This window comes from Pisolithus orientalis (assembly GCF_024613125.1).
Source record: "Pisolithus orientalis strain OTSU chromosome Unknown F5J12scaffold_4, whole genome shotgun sequence".
NCBI lineage: Eukaryota > Fungi > Basidiomycota > Agaricomycetes > Boletales > Pisolithaceae > Pisolithus > Pisolithus orientalis.
This window is the reverse complement of record NW_026260785.1, coordinates 409,078-425,623: the sequence shown is the minus strand read 5'-3', so window position 1 is coordinate 425,623 and position 16,546 is coordinate 409,078. Positions and strand designations below refer to the sequence as shown.

The 16,546-nt window shown below is 51.6% G+C and overlaps 5 protein-coding genes across 5 annotated transcripts; 2 read left to right on the top strand and 3 right to left on the bottom strand.

Moving 5' to 3' along the window:
- Positions 1-69: 69 nt before the first annotated feature.
- Positions 70-2,793, bottom strand: F5J12DRAFT_903354 (glycerol-3-phosphate O-acyltransferase; the record flags this gene model as incomplete). The annotated part of the gene is made up of 12 exons (XM_051748392.1): positions 70-501; positions 550-672; positions 717-861; positions 917-1,163; positions 1,214-1,370; positions 1,424-1,615; positions 1,667-1,980; positions 2,031-2,214; positions 2,246-2,332; positions 2,377-2,423; positions 2,473-2,599; positions 2,650-2,793. 12 exons carry the CDS (start codon positions 2,791-2,793, stop codon positions 70-72), a joined length of 2,199 nt encoding a protein of 732 aa, XP_051603413.1.
- A 219-nt stretch (positions 2,794-3,012) lies between these two features.
- On the bottom strand, positions 3,013-10,481 carry F5J12DRAFT_804920 (microtubule associated protein). Its single transcript, XM_051744519.1, has 18 exons — positions 10,044-10,481; positions 9,915-9,994; positions 9,543-9,850; positions 9,436-9,490; positions 9,094-9,412; positions 8,716-9,040; positions 8,538-8,695; positions 8,109-8,486; positions 7,871-8,060; positions 7,609-7,818; positions 7,226-7,558; positions 5,877-7,177; positions 5,546-5,826; positions 4,378-5,493; positions 4,151-4,328; positions 4,030-4,102; positions 3,433-3,975; positions 3,013-3,383 (listed from the first exon to the last, which is right to left on the bottom strand). The coding sequence occupies exons 1-18, from the start codon at positions 10,446-10,448 to the stop codon at positions 3,187-3,189; spliced, it is 6,450 nt and encodes a 2,149-aa protein (XP_051603412.1). The 5' UTR covers positions 10,449-10,481; the 3' UTR covers positions 3,013-3,186.
- A 516-nt stretch (positions 10,482-10,997) lies between these two features.
- On the top strand, positions 10,998-11,884 carry F5J12DRAFT_376466 (uncharacterized protein). The gene is made up of 3 exons (XM_051739105.1): positions 10,998-11,231; positions 11,282-11,566; positions 11,624-11,884. Exons 1-2 carry the CDS (start codon positions 11,090-11,092, stop codon positions 11,563-11,565), a joined length of 426 nt encoding a protein of 141 aa, XP_051603411.1. The 5' UTR covers positions 10,998-11,089; the 3' UTR covers position 11,566; positions 11,624-11,884.
- Positions 11,885-13,114: 1,230 nt separating this feature from the next.
- Positions 13,115-13,632, bottom strand: F5J12DRAFT_714757 (uncharacterized protein; the record flags this gene model as incomplete). The annotated part of the gene is made up of 3 exons (XM_051740906.1): positions 13,115-13,233; positions 13,288-13,455; positions 13,506-13,632. Coding segments are annotated over 3 exons (414 nt in total), but the record flags the coding sequence as incomplete, so codon positions are not given.
- A 1,038-nt stretch (positions 13,633-14,670) lies between these two features.
- On the top strand, positions 14,671-16,418 carry F5J12DRAFT_804900 (Vps23 core domain-containing protein). Its single transcript, XM_051744518.1, has 5 exons — positions 14,671-14,866; positions 14,917-15,159; positions 15,212-15,927; positions 16,004-16,106; positions 16,171-16,418. The coding sequence occupies exons 1-5, from the start codon at positions 14,783-14,785 to the stop codon at positions 16,261-16,263; spliced, it is 1,239 nt and encodes a 412-aa protein (XP_051603409.1). The 5' UTR covers positions 14,671-14,782; the 3' UTR covers positions 16,264-16,418.
- Positions 16,419-16,546: the final 128 nt, after the last annotated feature.

Genomic DNA, 16,546 nt, shown 5'->3' with positions numbered 1-16,546 from the left:
ACCCTGCACACATACCCAGGCCAGTATGCACCAGCGATGTATAATACGTACACCATATCATCCACCGCCCTATGCACCAGATTTCTCGCTAATCTCCTTGTTCAGGCCTTTTGTCACTCTCTCAAAATCTTCCTGTCGATCCACATTGGCAATGCGCTCCACAGGTACGAGATCAGAAAGGCTTTCCTTGCGCTTGCGTGACCGTACATGCATCGATTGACTGTCCGATGTCTGAGCTCCAGAGGCTGTTACGGGCGTGTTTGTCTGATTGGCAGATGTCATCCGAAGCCTTTGTAGGTCCGCGTAGGAACCCTGCCGATTACGAAGCTTCCCCCGGGACGCGTCTTCATAGGCAGGAATGTAATTGATGACGTGATCATAATCGCCATGATCCTCCTCTTCTGATTCATCAGGTGTTTGAGGCCTGCTAACTGGCGTACTGCCTCCCGATACGCTGGTGCCGGTGCGGCTCCATCCAAATAATCTCTCGTCTATCCAAGTCTGGAAAGTGTGAGTAGGACAATGTCCGTGGAGGCAGTAAGACCCTACCATTGGGTGGATAAGCAGGTTGCCCTGGGCATCTACCTGGCCGACGCTGCTCTTTCGGCGCCAAACTCCCGGGTTACCGGTTGAGGGCGGAGCACTGGCTGGAACCAGAATTCGGAACTTCCCCTGTGTAAGACAAGTAAATAGTTACAGGGATGAAGGCAACTTACTTGGTCGAAATCATCATAAAGCTTGGGTCCAAATTCGTTGATGACGTCCACGACCTCGTTTGAAAGTCGCATCCTCATTTCCTTGACTTTGTCCAGATCTCGTTGGTGCCCAGGACCAAGGGCAAGGATAAGCGGCCTAAGCGACCTGTGAAAGTGGAGATAAGCCATAGACTCCGCAAATTAGGGCGACAAACACTCACTTCAAGACGTCCATACCCGCCTCACCAAATTTGAGGGCTGCATAATTCATGAAAGGTAGCGCACAGATAACGAGGAAGGGTGTGCATAGCCGTACTCCTAGAGGAACCTGCATCCTCACAGCAATCGCCGTCGCCAGGATCGCGTAAAACGTGTACAAAAGTGGAGCAACACCAAGACAGATAAGGATTTTCCAGGTCGCAAGCACGTCTCGACCTGCGACTTTGACAACGGAAGCCGCGAGTGCCTCTGGTATCGCCAAGTCAGTCATTACGTCTATTCATGTTCGTCTTTCGTACCTTTGGCCTTTCGTCTAGAGATCACGGAGGCCGGAATAATCACAGGGCCGTTCAATATCGTTCCAGGCAGTGCGAGAACTGCCCAAATCAATAAGAGGAGGAGACGATACATTAGAAGACTCAGGGTTTTCCAACTTGCTTTCTTCGCCCGCGGTACCTTGCCATGGTCGTCAGCCTCGCCTAGTTACCCACATGATGATGTTGCTCTACCTGATGGTCTCGTAATCCAAGATCTCGAAGAAGTCGATTATATTTCAATACGTCAGTTTTCAGCTTTTGTATTCGTGGTTCATCTTTGAAATTGGTGTAACCTTCCAAGAAACGACGATTAAGCTCGACCACCTGTCCCAACGTAGGGTGTTGCCCTGGGGTTTTGTAAAGGCGTCGGGCGGCTTGTATCAACTGCGCTACAGCAGTGAGCGGAGGGTTAACACTAGCCAAGAAGCACTGCACCATAAGAGTGTCATAATCGGGCGCCCTTATCGTCACGGTCTTCAAACCGTCATAGATAAGATCCAGAAGCTTTGCTACTGCATCCCGCTTGCTGGATCCGCCCTGCTTGAACATCTCGACTAATTCCTCTGGTACGTCGAGTGCACTTCCAAATTCCACGACTGCTCGCGACCGGAATCGATGGGCATGGAAATAGTACAGACCAACAGGCACGATCTTGACTTTTACACTTGGATCATTCGCCATTGCCCCAAGTGCCATGAGAGATACACCAGCTTTCAGGGGAAGCAAATCAGTTCTGTCGTGACTTCCACCTACAACACATGGTCAATTAGGAATGAAATACACATAACACGTTCCAAACCTTCAGGGAAAATTCCAATGCAACCACCATCCTTCAGCCGTTGATAGACTCCGCGATACATCTCCTGCTGGTCAATGAATGGTAGAATTTTGAACGGAAAGCCTCTTTTGCCTTCTGCCTCTATTTCCGCCGACTTCTCTCGCACACGAGCAGTTCCCTTACCCGCTTCACTTGCAAACTCTTTCTTGAGGCGCAAGTTCGGTGTCTGATATGACCATGAGAACTTCCGCTACAGCTGAGTTTACGGACTTGGGCAGCATAATTTGCATTTTCGGAGAGAATTCTGACTTGAATTGAGTTCCCTCTCCAAGCACTAAGGCAGGGGATCATCGGGTGAAAGGTACACCAGCCCGGTTCCAGGTTTTGCCTCGTCCACAGCTCGAGCCACAGGTACTATACAATCGTCGGAACGATACTGGGTCAGGAAGATCCGGAGACTCACTACTGTCCATCTGCCGGGCAAAGAAACCAACTGCTTTACGTTTCATACTCTTGGCAGCAGTCAGAAAATGAACGCGGCGACGTGTTTCCTTGTACACCTCTAGGCTTAGGAGAAGAGGATCAAGGAACTGGGGTACTACGTCAGATACAATAACCGTGCAGATGTAAACGGCTGTACTTGATTGCTATGGGGTGCACCGGCAAAAATGACCGGCCCATCTCGCGGGATATTGAAGGCACCTCTGGGACGTATTTCTCTGAAGAATATTTGCGTAATTATTCTCCAGAACATCAGCGCAGTTTCATATGTAACGGCAGCCATTCTGGCAGTGGGAAGTGCAGAAGTGGTGGAACGCAGAGACGGGTCGCACAGCGCCGAAGGAGGAAGCTCGTAAGTAGCTGCGGATGGCCAGCAAGTCCGCCTGAAGATAACAAAGTGAGCTTCGGACTAAGCTGCTGGCGTCCGTCGAATGCACCAGCTCCAATGCTCGACGTCGGAGGTCGTCGCTCTCATCAAACATGACCAAATTCACGACCCTGCCCAGGGGTATGGAAACTGGTGTAAGTTTATTTAGGGATGTGATTGTGACAGTACATCAGACCGAAACTCCCGAAGCTGACCAGAATGGATGATATGATATTCTGCGTGATGGTATGCAACCATTGAAGAGTAGAACAAGGAACATATAACATAACAGATAAACACGGCGCAAGGTCACGTCTCAGACATTCGTCTCGCCGAGCCATTGCTCGTCGTGCTGGACCGTTTATAATGGAATATGTCATGTAGCTGATGCAATCGGTCATCACCAGGAGGCCCATCTGGGACAGGTGGTGGCGTTGGTCGAGAACCACCTCCCTCACGTGTGACAGGGGAAGTCGGCTGAGAGTCGTGTCCATTGGCTTCCAGTTCTGAGGTCGGTCATGAGTTACAAAACCACGTCGCTGTGAGAACGCGTACTTGACAAAGTACTGGCAACAGCTGCCGACCTTTCTAGATCCTCCGCAGCGCGACTCGCCAGTGCACGATTAATGTACTTGCGAAACGCTGGTCCCGTGGTTTCTAGAAGCTTTTCGACTCGCGGACGCTTATGTGGATAGTTCTTCAAGAAATAGTGCAACTCCGTGATTCCTTCCTTATGCATTGCTCCGGTAGTCTCGCTGGAAATGTGATTGATAATGGTTATTAGCTGCGCTTCCGGATCCGGCTCATCCATTGGAGGTGAGAAGCCGTTGTGCGAGGAAACACTAGCACTAGTCCCATGTCCCGGTGAAGAATGTCGGTTAGCGGCAGATGCCGAACCCGTCGGAGATATAGGACGGCTAGACGCAACCGAATATGGCCGACTTAGTGTTCCCGTAGGACTGTGATGGGGTCGTACTGCGGGCTCCGTGGGCTTCGGCACAGAGTTCAAGATCCGGTAGACGTAAGGATAGACAATCGTGGCAGACGGATCGTCGAAAGATGCAGAGAGAACGTCATATACATCGTCACCATAGTGGGCTGGAGCGACCGTGTGAGCGGTCGATTGAGGCTGACATCATCTAGCCCACTTACCAACGACATGCTGGATGACAACTTTAATGGTCCTCAACTGGCATGTCTCCGCACTGGGACTTTGTTGGTAGCTCTTGCCCGCCATTCGTTAGGTGGGACCTGATTGCAAGAAGTGTTCCACCGCAGGAAGTAATTCAACAGGATCCAGTTTCTGCTCTTTGAGATCCTGAGGTATATTTCGCGCCAGTTTCCATACACATTTGAGAACGAGCTCTGCAACACGCGCCTCCTTTGACTCTGGTAGAGTGCCGTTATTGGGAAATGGTTTGACGATTTGCAGAAGCAGTGCGAAGAGAGCGCTAAAAATCTTCAGCAACTGATGCACATCAGTGTGTCGCATGCACTTACCGGAAGACCGACATCTTGCGGCCAGTTGCAAACAGTCGAAGGATGATCATGTTGATGAATCGCGACATGTCCTTCACCTTGCTGACATGACTATCGTCCGTCTCGAGAAGACGTAGAGTAAGCTCCTCCAGCAAAGGTGTAAGGATGTCCACCGTCAGTGATTCTGCCAATAATACGTGGTCACAAAACGTGTTGAGGGTTTGGATAAGATGCTTCGCCAGTCGGAAGTTCTCATCTATGACCAGATCTTCCTGTCGTTCGAATATGTGGGACATCTGAAGCGTGATGGTTTCTATGAGACCCTCAGTGTGTTCCGCGAGCTCTTTGTACTCGGTAGAAGTGTGTCCATCTTCGGGTTTGATCATGAGTATCTTTTGGATCTTCTTCAGCGCATCTACGCTGCGTGACGCATCGCTGCTCAGTATGCTTGAGATTGTAACCGTGATGTCGTTAGTTACAGCCGGAGGATGGTCATCATAAGACAGTGCAGCGTCAGCTAGCGTGTCTATAGCTTGCTCAGGCGGTATGTCAACGACTCCATGAGAGTTAGGTGGAGTCACATAAGGAAGTTCTGATACTTCCTCAGGCGGTTTAGCGATACCAGGTTGAAAGGTTGGTAAGTTGGGTCGTGGGCGAAGTTGACCTAGGCGGGAGGGTAGCATGCTTTTCGGGCGAGAGGCCAAGGGTGATGTCACACTTGGTAAGGATGAGCCACCCAGCGTCGACGGTCCCGGCAGCCCACTGCAGGCAGTAGGCCCAGGGAGCTTAGAAATACCTGCAGGAGAAACGGGCCGATCGACATGTGAAGGTGCCGGGGAAGCTGATCTCAGCGTTCGTACTGAGGAGGTAGATTGGGCAATTCGAGATATCGTGGAAGTGGCGGGGCTTGCCGGCCGTGGGATTCCGCCGGTTTTTCTAGCGGGGGACTCGGGTCGCGAATGGGCATTTGTAAGGCGAGCAATCTGCGCGGGAGGGGCAGCGACTTGATGCTCTGACTTTGTTGGGCTGCTCGGTCCTGGGACGCGCCGAAGCCGTTCCTCAAGCTGTGTCTTATCTTTTGGCGGGAGAGGGCCCATCAAAGTCCAAACCTTTTCACCCACAAGGGTGTAACCCTCGCTGATGGTCCACGTCGGTAACATTTTTAGCCAACTGACTACGAGCGACTGACCTGAGAACAGAGAGCGCAGATTTGCGAACAGCAGAATCCTTGTCAGCTATCATTGATCCAATAACTGGGAATGCTTTGCTGGGTTGGTGGCAGGCTCCCATGCCGTTACGTTTCAGCAGATTTGCAATCTCATCCAAAGCTCCCTGGCGAGTCTTTGCGACCTTGGATCTCAGGCCATGTTCGAGCAAGAGGTCAAATATCCGGCTATATGCGTAGACTTTCGAGAGACTCTGGATGATCTTTTGAACGCGTACTCGGACAGGTTCCCGTGCGTCACCAAGCTTAGAAGAAGTTTGTCAGAGCAATTCAAAGTATAGTAGCGTCGACCTACTTTGAAAATCAGCGTCGGAGCGAAGCATAAAGCCTCGGAATCGTCAATCTGTGCGTCAAGACTACGCAAAAAAGACACAACTGCCTCGGCCACGTCCAGACATCGAGATACTAGATTTGACTGCGGCTCATGGATTTTGATCGACACGTATTTCAGAGCAAGATCAGAACATGCCAAGCCCACAGCGCGCATATTCTCAGCTGGGGTGCCATATCTATCCGATCCAGACTCTGCAGCGGAGAAAAAGTCATACATGGTCGAGAGCCCCATCACGTGATCGTTAATAGCGTTATGGTCATGGCTAAACAGCTGGGCAACGAGGTCCTTCGACGTATGGAGATCCATTTGATGCTGCAGCAAATCAGCTAGATCCTTTCGAGTGGGCCCAGATTCATTGATCCATTTTTGGCCATCTTTGGCCAACCTTGAGCGCTTTGTCTCTACGTTCATCTGTGTAAAAGGGAGAGCTCCAAGGGTCGATGGGGATGTGGAAACTTTAGGAGGGGCTCCAGGAATCCCAGGTCGCTTGAGGCCAGGTTTGCTCGATACCCGCGTCGATCCCGATTCTTCGATTGACTCAGCTCTAGAATCTGGACGGGAGGTACCTTGCGGCAGCTTCCTGCGCACACCAGTAGCCTTTCCTGGAGGTCCGGACGATGCAGGGGGAGGGGAGGGAGTGTTTACCGGGGACGGTGGGTCAGGCGTAGTTACAGCTTTATTGGCCATTTTAGGAGGCGCAGGCGATGTTTGCGTAGGAGCTAGGTCTTTTGCAGCCTGGAGAAGTGGTACCGCTGTCTTGCGCGACGCCGGTTTAAGTCCATTTGTATGGGACATGACCTTGTCGAAACCAATGGACGTGATCAACGCTGGAAGAAGAGCTTGCGCGCCCTTCCGTACATCCGTATTTCTGTCATCCAGGCAGGTCACGACGGTACTGGCCCACGAACTTAGGTCAAGAGGGTGAGAGGATGGATGCCCCTTCATATACTCTGTAATCCAACCGAGTAACGAGGCACGCTGGGTAGGATTAGTCGCTTCCAACGCCGTGCCTATAAAGTGAATCATGGGCTCCAAACCCTCACATGCATCGGCAATGGCGGTTAAAGTCTGCAAAGCCGCCGCTCTGATCGGGGCTTTCTGATCTGAGAGCACGGTAGCCACAGGAACAACAAAGAACTTGGTCTGCTTCTCGAATGGTTTGCCCATACCTGTAGCGATACGGGCCACGATATCGAGAGCGAGGGTTTGCACGACTTTGTTTGTGTCAACGACCCTAGCTTTGAGGACTTGCCCTATCTCACCTGCCCAGTGGTGAGTGCATCATTCAAATCGGTGCTAGCGTTACTCACCCATTGCAGGCTTCAAGCGTTTATTCGTGCCTTGATCCAGAGTAGCCTGAAGGGTTTCAAGAGCCTCTTTCTTGGATTTCCACGCATCACTCTTGGCGTCAACTAGGATAGTGGTCCCCTTCAGCAAGCTATCAATTTCTACTCTGGGGAAGAGCTCTTCCAAAGGGTCCAAACCACCCTTGACAGTCCCATCACTTGATGCAGGAGCTATCGCAGCGGTGTCGACTGATGTCCGCGTTGGATTTGGCGCCGGAGTGCCCTCGACTTTGTCAAACTCGCTCTCAATAGTGGCAAGTAACTGAGGATTGATATCCTCCAAGAACGACTTAATACCTGTCATGGCCGTCGTATATCCGCATAAGATGTTGGCAAAAAAAACCTACCTGCACCAGCAAAAAGCTTAACTGTTACGAGTGTCTTGGTAGCGCTGGTACGCACGGCAGCATTGGAGTTTTTCAACGCCAATTTGAGAAACTCGATGAGTGTGCGAAGGGATAACCCTGCAGTACCGAATTCACCGATTGCAGTGTCGATCCAAACCAACGAGTCAGCAAGGACCTTTGGAGCTTTTTGCTTTCCCAGCGGCTCATAAACTGGTCCAGGTTGCAGGTGAAACGCAAACATAGACACAATGGAGTCACATACTTTGATTGAGGACGAATTGCAGAGAAGTCTTCTCCGCAAACACAGTCAGCGCATCTCCGGCAGGCTTTTTCAGCTTCAAATCTCCCAGTTTTTCACTTAAGTGACCTGATGACAGTGCCACACAAGACCTCCCAAACGAGGGACAACTTTCGGCCAGGCTCGTCAAGACAGCGTACAACTTCGCAGAAACCTGAAATAACAGTTAGCGCACCAGTGAGGCACAGCTGGACAATCAGACCTGGAAATTTTTCTCGTTCCAACCCTTCTTTGCAATGGCGCGCACGATGACCTCCGCGTCAACCTCTGCTATTACACCCTGAAGCCATGTTGTCATTTCCTCGCATGCTGCGAGCCTGGTCTTCCAGTTCGTATCCCCAAGCCCTTCCATGATACTCGCTGGTATTAACTCCGCGGCCAGCCCCTCGGCGTCTTCAGGAGTATGCTTGTACTTAAAGGAGTCAAGTGCACTTGGAGCGGCGGGCTTTGCGGCTTTAGCAGTAGCAGCAGTCGATATAGGGGGCTTCTTCGAGGCCGATGGAGCTGTTTTCAAAGCTGGGCTTGGGCCTTTCCCGCCAGAAGAGTCTGGGGGATCCGCACCTACCGCCGCCTTCTTTGCCTAAAGAGCTGTCAGGCGGCGGACAAAGAATCAAAACGTATACTAACTAACCGTCAGTCTGGCAGGAGGTTTGCCCTTTGGTTTGTCAGGAGGTGGATCGCTTACTGGAACATCCGCAGCAGCAGCTGAGGCCTCAATTGCCGCTGACTTTGAAGTCACCTTCTTCTTCGCTGCCTCCTTCGTGGGCGGCGACGCCTTAGGCCCCCCCCCTCCAGGTTCCAGGCCTTACACTTGACGGCAGCCTTCTCATATGCTTCCTTAACCTTCGCCTTGCGCACGTCGGCCAACCCCTCCATAAGGGCGTTCAACGGGCGCTCTCCGACCATTTTCATCAAAGTCCCCAAACACGTTGCAGCCTCGTTGCGGGCACCCTCAAAACCATCTTCCAGCAGTGCGGCAAGAGGTTCAGTGAGCGTCTTAATTTGGCCTGATTGAATAGGAGTAGACGACGTCGATAGACACCGAGCAAGGAACTTCAAAGTCCCTTCTTTAACCTGTGGATTTTTGTTGCTTAAAGCAGGAAGCAAATCTGGTATTATGTCGGGTAGGGAAGTCTGACGCAACGATCAATGTGCGCAGAACCAATAGTATATCGAACACTGCTTACAGTTAAGAAAATGGCATCCAGGGCAGCCCCGATAGCGTCCGTTACGCTGGCTTTCCGCTCCTTCAAACGCTCCAATATGGGTGGGACTAGCGCCTCACGGAGCTTACCAAACGGTTCCATTACGCCCCTTGCCAACCCTTCTAGAACATTGGCCGCTGCCACCACACAATTGACGTTAGCATCCTTTTGTATACAGGTAGCAAGCGACTTCGACAGCTCCGAAATTTCAGGAGCATCCTGAATGTGGGGTGTGGCATTAACAAGAGTCAGGAGTTCGTCAAGAACTTCTTTCCTCTCCTTCCATTTTGAGGACGCGAGACTAGCTTGCATATTTGACGGAACTTGGAGACAATGTTTGCCACTTCCGCCAACATTCGAGGGTCAGGGATGTCAATCTCTAACAGACAATTAAAGCATTCCTCCGACTAGGTCAAGAATGGCTACGTTACCTTCAGGGGTTTCATCAACTGCTGCATTGGCATCAGATTCACGTTGATGTTCCCTCGTAAAACGTTCGGCCTTCAACGATCCCTTTCCATTCCCTTCCTTCTCCATAGTTTCGAACGCATCTTGTAGCTCCTTAACTTGTACAGGCTTGAGCTCTCCCAAAAAGGGGTCGATGGATGGTCCAATATATCGGTATATGGTATGGACAAGTTGGGTTCCCTCCGCACGAACATTTTTGTCCGCATGAGCGAAAATCTTGGGTAATATTTTGAGAACAGGAGCCAGCGGGGTAACCTGCGTTCCAAAAATCCTAGTGTCGAACATTGATAAGAGCGATACCAGACATGATGCCACCCGGAAACTTCAACGCTTACCGAATAACCTCCTTCAGAGCGAGGACGCTGGCCGAAACAGTCTTCGGTTGTTTCGCTGATAGGCCAGGAATAATGTCCGTCTATGAAGGGTGTTAGAACTCGCACGTAAGCGGGGTCGAATAGACTCACCACTACGCCAGCAGCAGTGTTCTCCACCTCTGCGTATTGGAGAATGAGCTCTATGGCCTGATTCTTCGTACCGACCCTAGCAGAACCAAGACATTTGTCGACTAGGGCAGGAACAACAACGTCTCTCGTCTTTACGGCAGTTTCCCCAGCATACTTGATTAGCGCGACGAGACACTCCACACCCTTCTCCTGTGCTACTGCGTTTCCGTCCGTCGCAATCTTCTTGAGGAGATCGGAGTTCGAGATGTATGGTTTGAAGACAGGATCATTGTCACTAGCACTTGTCTGGAATGCCTTGATGAGTGCTTCGTATCCGCTAACACGGGCTTTCCAATTCTTATGTGCAAGTCTTTCGGGTATAGGAAGAGAAGTAAAGTCTTCTTCCTGAGGTGGAGGTCCGTCCATGCCCGACGCGAGGCAGCCTTCTGGAATGTCAACACCACGAACCACTGGCGCGACTGGACTGCATGACGTTTATGTAATGGTTCATGGTCATGTGACTACACAGAATCGCAAGTATTCCAGGATGGCCGCAGATCGGTGGCTATCGGCAGCCAAGTCTGTGGTCGTCCGCCTGAACAGCGCCGAACAAGCAAGCTTGCTGATATTGGGCCAGTTCACATGAGGTCAATATAGTCGATGGATAGCCTGTGACTCGCATCATGGTACTGTCTTCGTCGGGAGGCTCACTTCCTCTCACACCTCACCCCGGCTTTGTTGACGACTTCTCTGAGTGACATCGTATACAACTTGTGCACAAGCTTTCGTCAAGAATGTGGAGTCTCGGATCAGATTAATCTTTTTTATATACTTTGTTGGAAATGAACGCCGTCTCCCCTGCAGGATATCCGTTAGTTGCATGTGACGAGGATAACCCGAAACTTTGGTTTGTTTCAGGCAAGTTTTTTCAGTTTAAGCTGACTTGGACGAGCTGACAAGACTATCTCTGTGACATGGCGCATGGTTTGCAATTACGCGAGCATCCATTGACCAGATCGTCAGGTCGCTTTTGCACTAGACACTGATCTAGATATTAACTATGTGCAATGCAAGTTGTGCTGATCTTGTGGTGCCATCTCATTATTTCACAGGCTCTCGCAGCCGACACCTCACGTAAAACGCTACGTATAGTGGAAAGCTTAGCCCTGAATTTCAGACCTGACCGTTTGAACATGAACGTCCATTATAGTAAGTACATCTTTCCATCGATCACTTCGACCTCTCGACCTCCCCGTCAGCTTCCACCCGAGAATGCCGATCCTCCAGATGTCACGTCACATCACAAAGTTCCGAACAAAGAAGCCTCTTTACTACTATCGCGGACATGCCACTTTTCAGGGTTCCGACTACCGTTCTTTCCGCGAAAACCGCAAGAAATCCCACAGTACCCTGGACATCAACCCCTCAGCGCACCAGAATTATGAATCCACCATGGACTAACCATTTGGAAGCCGTCTTGCAAACCCCCCGCTTGGAGGCACCGCCAGCAATGAGATCTCAACACTCGACATGTAAGCGCTAACGTAAATCCACTGTTTCGTAGATTGGCAGTACCTGAAGCTAGATGACCCGTACCTTAGGTAACCGCACAACTGGGAACACGGCGCTTCGATTCACGGATGCGCCGTGCTTATCACAGGTTCTGAGTGTGAAAAGTGATCCAGAGACTTTCTAGCTACACTAGAACCATCCGAAAACCCACGAGGGTCCAAACAATTACCGTACAGAGTTATCTACAATATTTTGTTCCCAGAATGAAGAATACATGGTCAGAACGAAAGCAATGCAAATAGAGTACGGTCCGACAGCCTAACAACTCAGACGGCGAAAAGCGGTCCGCAAACTATCCACAAGTGGAAATTGATACAGGCTTTTGGGGCGCAAGTAGATATCATCCAATGAAGATGCAAGGTCATGGGGGTCATGAGGGCGCAATTACCTTACGATAGCAACGAGGGTGTCAAACAGTACGGCGAGATCCCTCCGGAACGGACGCGGGCAACAGGAGAAAGAGCATTTAAAAGAGACGTCTGAGGGGGGAGACTTGCACGAGGTATGCATTGCCCGGGGGCACGGGTATAAGTTGGCAACTGGCTGTCAACATGGTAGGCGGCCAGCGGTGTTTTATCCATTCGACCAGAACATTTTTTGAACCCACTGAGCTCCGCCGAGGGCATGTTCTCGCGCTGGCTTCTATCGAGATCGTAACAGATGACAGCAACCACCTCATCGTTAACGAAGATTTTTTGCACGATGCAAGTCGGGAAAGCTGTGAACACGTGTTGAACATGAGGGTACAGCATATGAACGACTAGAAGTGATAATTACTCACTGGAGTCGAGCCACCGACTGCGACTTAACGCTGAGTCTGGCAAAAGCAGTGTGGAGGTCTCCAATAGACCGTGCCCGGTGGGTTCCACCGTGACCACAGAGCAGAAACCGATCTCCTGAGAGACGCACTGGTTTCGGACGAGAACAGAAGTGGAGCATCTAAAAGTGGAAGAAGGCTGCGTGGTGCATGTGATAGATCCTTGGAAACCGTGCAGTCCCGGAGAGCATGGCGAATCGATGGGTGGGAGATGAAGTCTGATACATAATGCGACCGCCGACATAGATAGTTGTGCAGACGGGTGCAGTGGTACGGTGTAGGACTGCATGCCCTCTGCCCATAGAGACAGTCGCACAAGTTTCGTCGAGGTACCCGGGTCGACATGGAGTTGGGAGGACAGAGGATGTACGAGTGGAGGGTCGACTAAGCTCGGTTGTTGCAATGTGCCCGGTGCGATCTGTGGTGCACTGCCAAGTGTGTCGCCTATGACGCTGTAAATATCTGTCCGAGATGATTGTACAGTTGGGGGCGCTAGAATATCTGGGGTCCAGGACGTTGCAAGGGGCGACAAACGTCGAGACTCTGCTCGAGAGAACTCCGGCGGTGAGAACGATCTCAGACAGCCGTTGTCATCAGCTGTGGGTACGCGTGTGCTGAGGTGTGGCATGGTGAGTTCCGTTGCGGAACACACCGAAGAGCCAGAGCTAGAGCAGATGGAGCGGGCGGCGCAACCCGATCGATCAGAAGCTGGTGAGTGTTCATCGTAGGAGGTGGAGGTGAGTAACTGAGGGTCAGACTGGTCCTCGGCCTTGATATTGGTCTCAAGGAAAAGCTCGTCCCCTCCGGCGACCAATCTATACTCTAGCGAGTGTATGTTGGCAAATCGAAGAAACGGAAGTCAAAAATGGGACATACCTGGTTCTCCTTTCCACATATTTCGCAAGACCTGGATGTGGCTGGCGACCTGCTTTTTGGAGCGCTCCACGCCGTGTCTCTGGAGGTAATCGACCAGAAACTGGTTCCTCCAGCGACTCCGGCCACGAGAAAAGGTCGCCCACGGTGACTCCCAATATTCACGGAGGCCTGCAGAAAGTGTGAGCGAGAACAAGCCATTTGATTGGTTCGCACGGCACCTTGGACGAATACTCGCTCAATGTCTTCTGGCCATACCTCGCTGGACCCGTCCTTCAAAAGCTTCCTGTGCTTGCGCTGTGGAGTGAGACTCTTTGCTGGGAGATCGGGCTCGTAGGTAGCAGACATCCTGCTGGACCTCATGGTGGGAAGGAGAAGAAAAGGGGGCGACGGGGAGACATGGACACAAAAGCGAGGGGCTTATATAACTTTGGGCCGTACCAGTGAGGAGGAGTGAATGACTACACGTTCGAACAAACAGAGCATAGTTGGCAGACGAAGCAGGCTATATTGATCCGGTTTGGCATGTGGGACCCGTTCTTTCGGAACACCTAATTGAAAAAAGGCCCTGGCACAGATAACGATCGAGGAGTCGAGTATCTCCAAATGGATCTAACTGAGCCGAAATGGAAATTTTAGACCACGCCAACGGAGTCAGAGGCTGGGAATCAAAACCCTCAGATCTGCGTGTCGATAGAGAAAGACAATAAGCACCCCTCACCATAATCGCGCGGTCTCTGGTTTTGGGGGATGGCAACCCGCAACCAACAGCTTAGGACCTTGTCCAGAACGCACCACGTCGGAAATGCATGCTGTGTCCCTCCCCCCTCGTCCTTTCGGGGTGGTAGTCCATTTGTCCGGCTGGCTTTCCTTTCACCATTCCTAATTTGCCACTTCCACATGGGACTACTAATCTCCCCAAGGTGTGCGATCCGGATCCCGGTCATCAACAGAAAATTTGCGTTAGCACAGCGTCACGCTCACAGCCCAGTCAAGGGATTGAAGTGAAGCAAAAAAGCTTGCAGTGCCCTCCTGCTGCGCCGGTCTGCCCGACCTGCCGGTTGCGACGGAGGATCAAAATTAAAACCCCGCTGTTGGAGCCGGCATTCCACACTCTGATAGCCATAATCGACTACCGCGTACCGAGATGATGTCGATGAGTACAGAATCGCTAACTCAACGTTGGCTCCGGCAAAACGTCAGTTCTTATCTGCACGGGGATCGTGTCTTTGTGGACGTGGACGCTGCGATTACCCGCTTCAATGCTTTGCGGCCGAAAACCGAGGTTTACAGTTGAGTGAGTCAGCCCATCGTTATCGCCCTGCTTCACGTCCCACTTGCAGCGTATGATGACGGTCGCACACAATTACTTCTCTGCGTGCACGGTTTGCTCCCAATACATTATCGCGGTTCTATCTACAACATTCCCATCGCTGTTTGGATCACAAGGGACTATCCCCGTGCTCCTCCGATTGTTTATGTTGTGCCCACTCAAGACATGCTCGTCAGGCCTAGTAAATTCGTCGATGTCAGCGGTCGCTGTAACATCGAGTACTCCCAGTCATGGGAACGCAAGGGCGAGGTGTGTATACTTAATTTAAGCGCTGCGGCCCTCCGATCCACCTCACAAAGGCTTGCAATCTATCGGCATTACTTGAAGCCCTGCAAGACCTCTTCTCTCATGCTCCACCTCTCTACGCTAAACCCAAGCCCAAGTTGCCTAGCCCTCGCTCATCTTCGCCTTCCTCGGCGCCTCGTCCCTCGTCATATTCCCCATCCCCATTACCTGCCCAAGATGTTGCCCGCCCTCCACTACCACCGAAACCAGTTTCATCTCCCGTACCCGCGATAACGCCGAACGTGTCTACTTATTCGGTATGTTGCTTCTTCGCCCACCCACATACCTGACTCTACGCTTTCGTGACAGTTGGACTCCCCCCGTGGTCCACCCCCGCTTCCTCCTCTGCCGCCTCGCGCCGACATCCAACCACCTCAATATCAGCACCTTTTGATGCACATATCCACGAGCATCAATATACACGAAGAACACACTGCACAACCACCCGCGGTACTGGTGACAGATCGGTCTGCGAGCACTAGCGATAATTACCGAGGACCTCCTGGGGCTATGCCAGTGCAATCTGCATTGGCTCACGTTCAGCCTTCTGTCGTAACTCAATACCCGTCACATACTTCTCCGCGTCCTCCACAGCAGTGGACCCCGCCCGCAGTCTCCCCTGTGTCCAAGGGTTCACTTCCAAATCTGATAGATGAAGAGCTTGTGCAGTCATCTGTACCACAGCCACCTGCGGATTCTGCACCGCCACGCCCCCCGAACCCGGAGTTGCTCCAACTTCACGCTCGAGTCCATGACAAAATTCAGTCGGAGTTCAATTCTCTGTCGCAAGCCATGCATCTGGATGCCGAGCGTCTTCGTGCCCAGCAAACGGATCTTCTTGCCGGAGAGCCCGCGATCCGCGACGAGATGGCTCGCCTTGAAGCGGTAGGAGCCGTGTGCCGTCATGTGTCATCCCGTGTCCGCAGCGCTCTGGAACAAGGAGAGCGGACCTTGGCTGAGTTGCGACGGAAGGGTGACCCGGAAGTGGACGAATTGGTATGTTCGACGAGCATTGTCCACAACCAGTAAGCCTTGTCTCCTTCGAACCAATTGGTGGCTTTTGGTCAGCGTCCCATTTGCTCTTCTTTTTGTTTTCACTAGGCTTATTAATCTGGTGGCGGATGATAATGCGATCGAGGACACCATGTATCACCTCCATAGAGCCTTGAACGGGGGGCGCATGGATCTAGAACGGTTTTTGAGGGTACGATTGAAAATTTGGTAGGCATGGATCACATGGTACCATATTAATGCTGTCTGTCACTCAGACCATCCGCGTGCTCGCCGAAGAACAATTTATGAAAAGAGCGCTTATCGAGAAGATCCAGCAGGGAATCCCGATGGAGGGAACCCTACCATAAAGCTAGTGGTTAGGAAACCAAGCAGGTGACCAAGATTCGGCGCAGAATATTTGTGGCCACACCCTCGATAGCATACTTTCCTTATGTATCTTGTTCTGGACCACGCTATTTGAGCATGGGCACGTTTCACACAACATGATTTACGCGGTCCCAAAGTCTTTGTCTTTTCGATTGGGTGCATTCGGGGGAGGGACTTTTGTGATTGGGTGATCCACACATGTGCTGTTCCTGGGCCCATGCCCCAGCTCCTGACAGTGGCAGACCAACACGCAGCGCCTCATGG

Bases quoted from the DNA above. Each gene is read 5' to 3' on its own strand.
- F5J12DRAFT_376466 (XM_051739105.1), top strand. From the start codon at position 11,090: ATGCAAGTTGTGCTGATCTTGTGGTGCCATCTCATTATTTCACAGGCT. The intron at 11,232-11,281 runs GTAAGTACATCT...CCTCCCCGTCAG, and splicing joins GAACATGAACGTCCATTATA to CTTCCACCCGAGAATGCCGA.
- F5J12DRAFT_804900 (XM_051744518.1), top strand. From the start codon at position 14,783: ATGCTCGTCAGGCCTAGTAAATTCGTCGATGTCAGCGGTCGCTGTAAC. The intron at 14,867-14,916 runs GTGTGTATACTT...CACCTCACAAAG, and splicing joins CATGGGAACGCAAGGGCGAG to GCTTGCAATCTATCGGCATT. The intron at 16,107-16,170 runs GTACGATTGAAA...TCTGTCACTCAG, and splicing joins ATCTAGAACGGTTTTTGAGG to ACCATCCGCGTGCTCGCCGA.
- F5J12DRAFT_804920 (XM_051744519.1), bottom strand. From the start codon at position 10,448: ATGGACGGACCTCCACCTCAGGAAGAAGACTTTACTTCTCTTCCTATA. The intron at 9,995-10,043 runs GTGAGTCTATTC...CACCCTTCATAG, and splicing joins ACACTGCTGCTGGCGTAGTG to ACGGACATTATTCCTGGCCT. The intron at 3,976-4,029 runs GTAAGTGGGCTA...CGGTCGCTCCAG, and splicing joins TGTCATCCAGCATGTCGTTG to CCCACTATGGTGACGATGTA.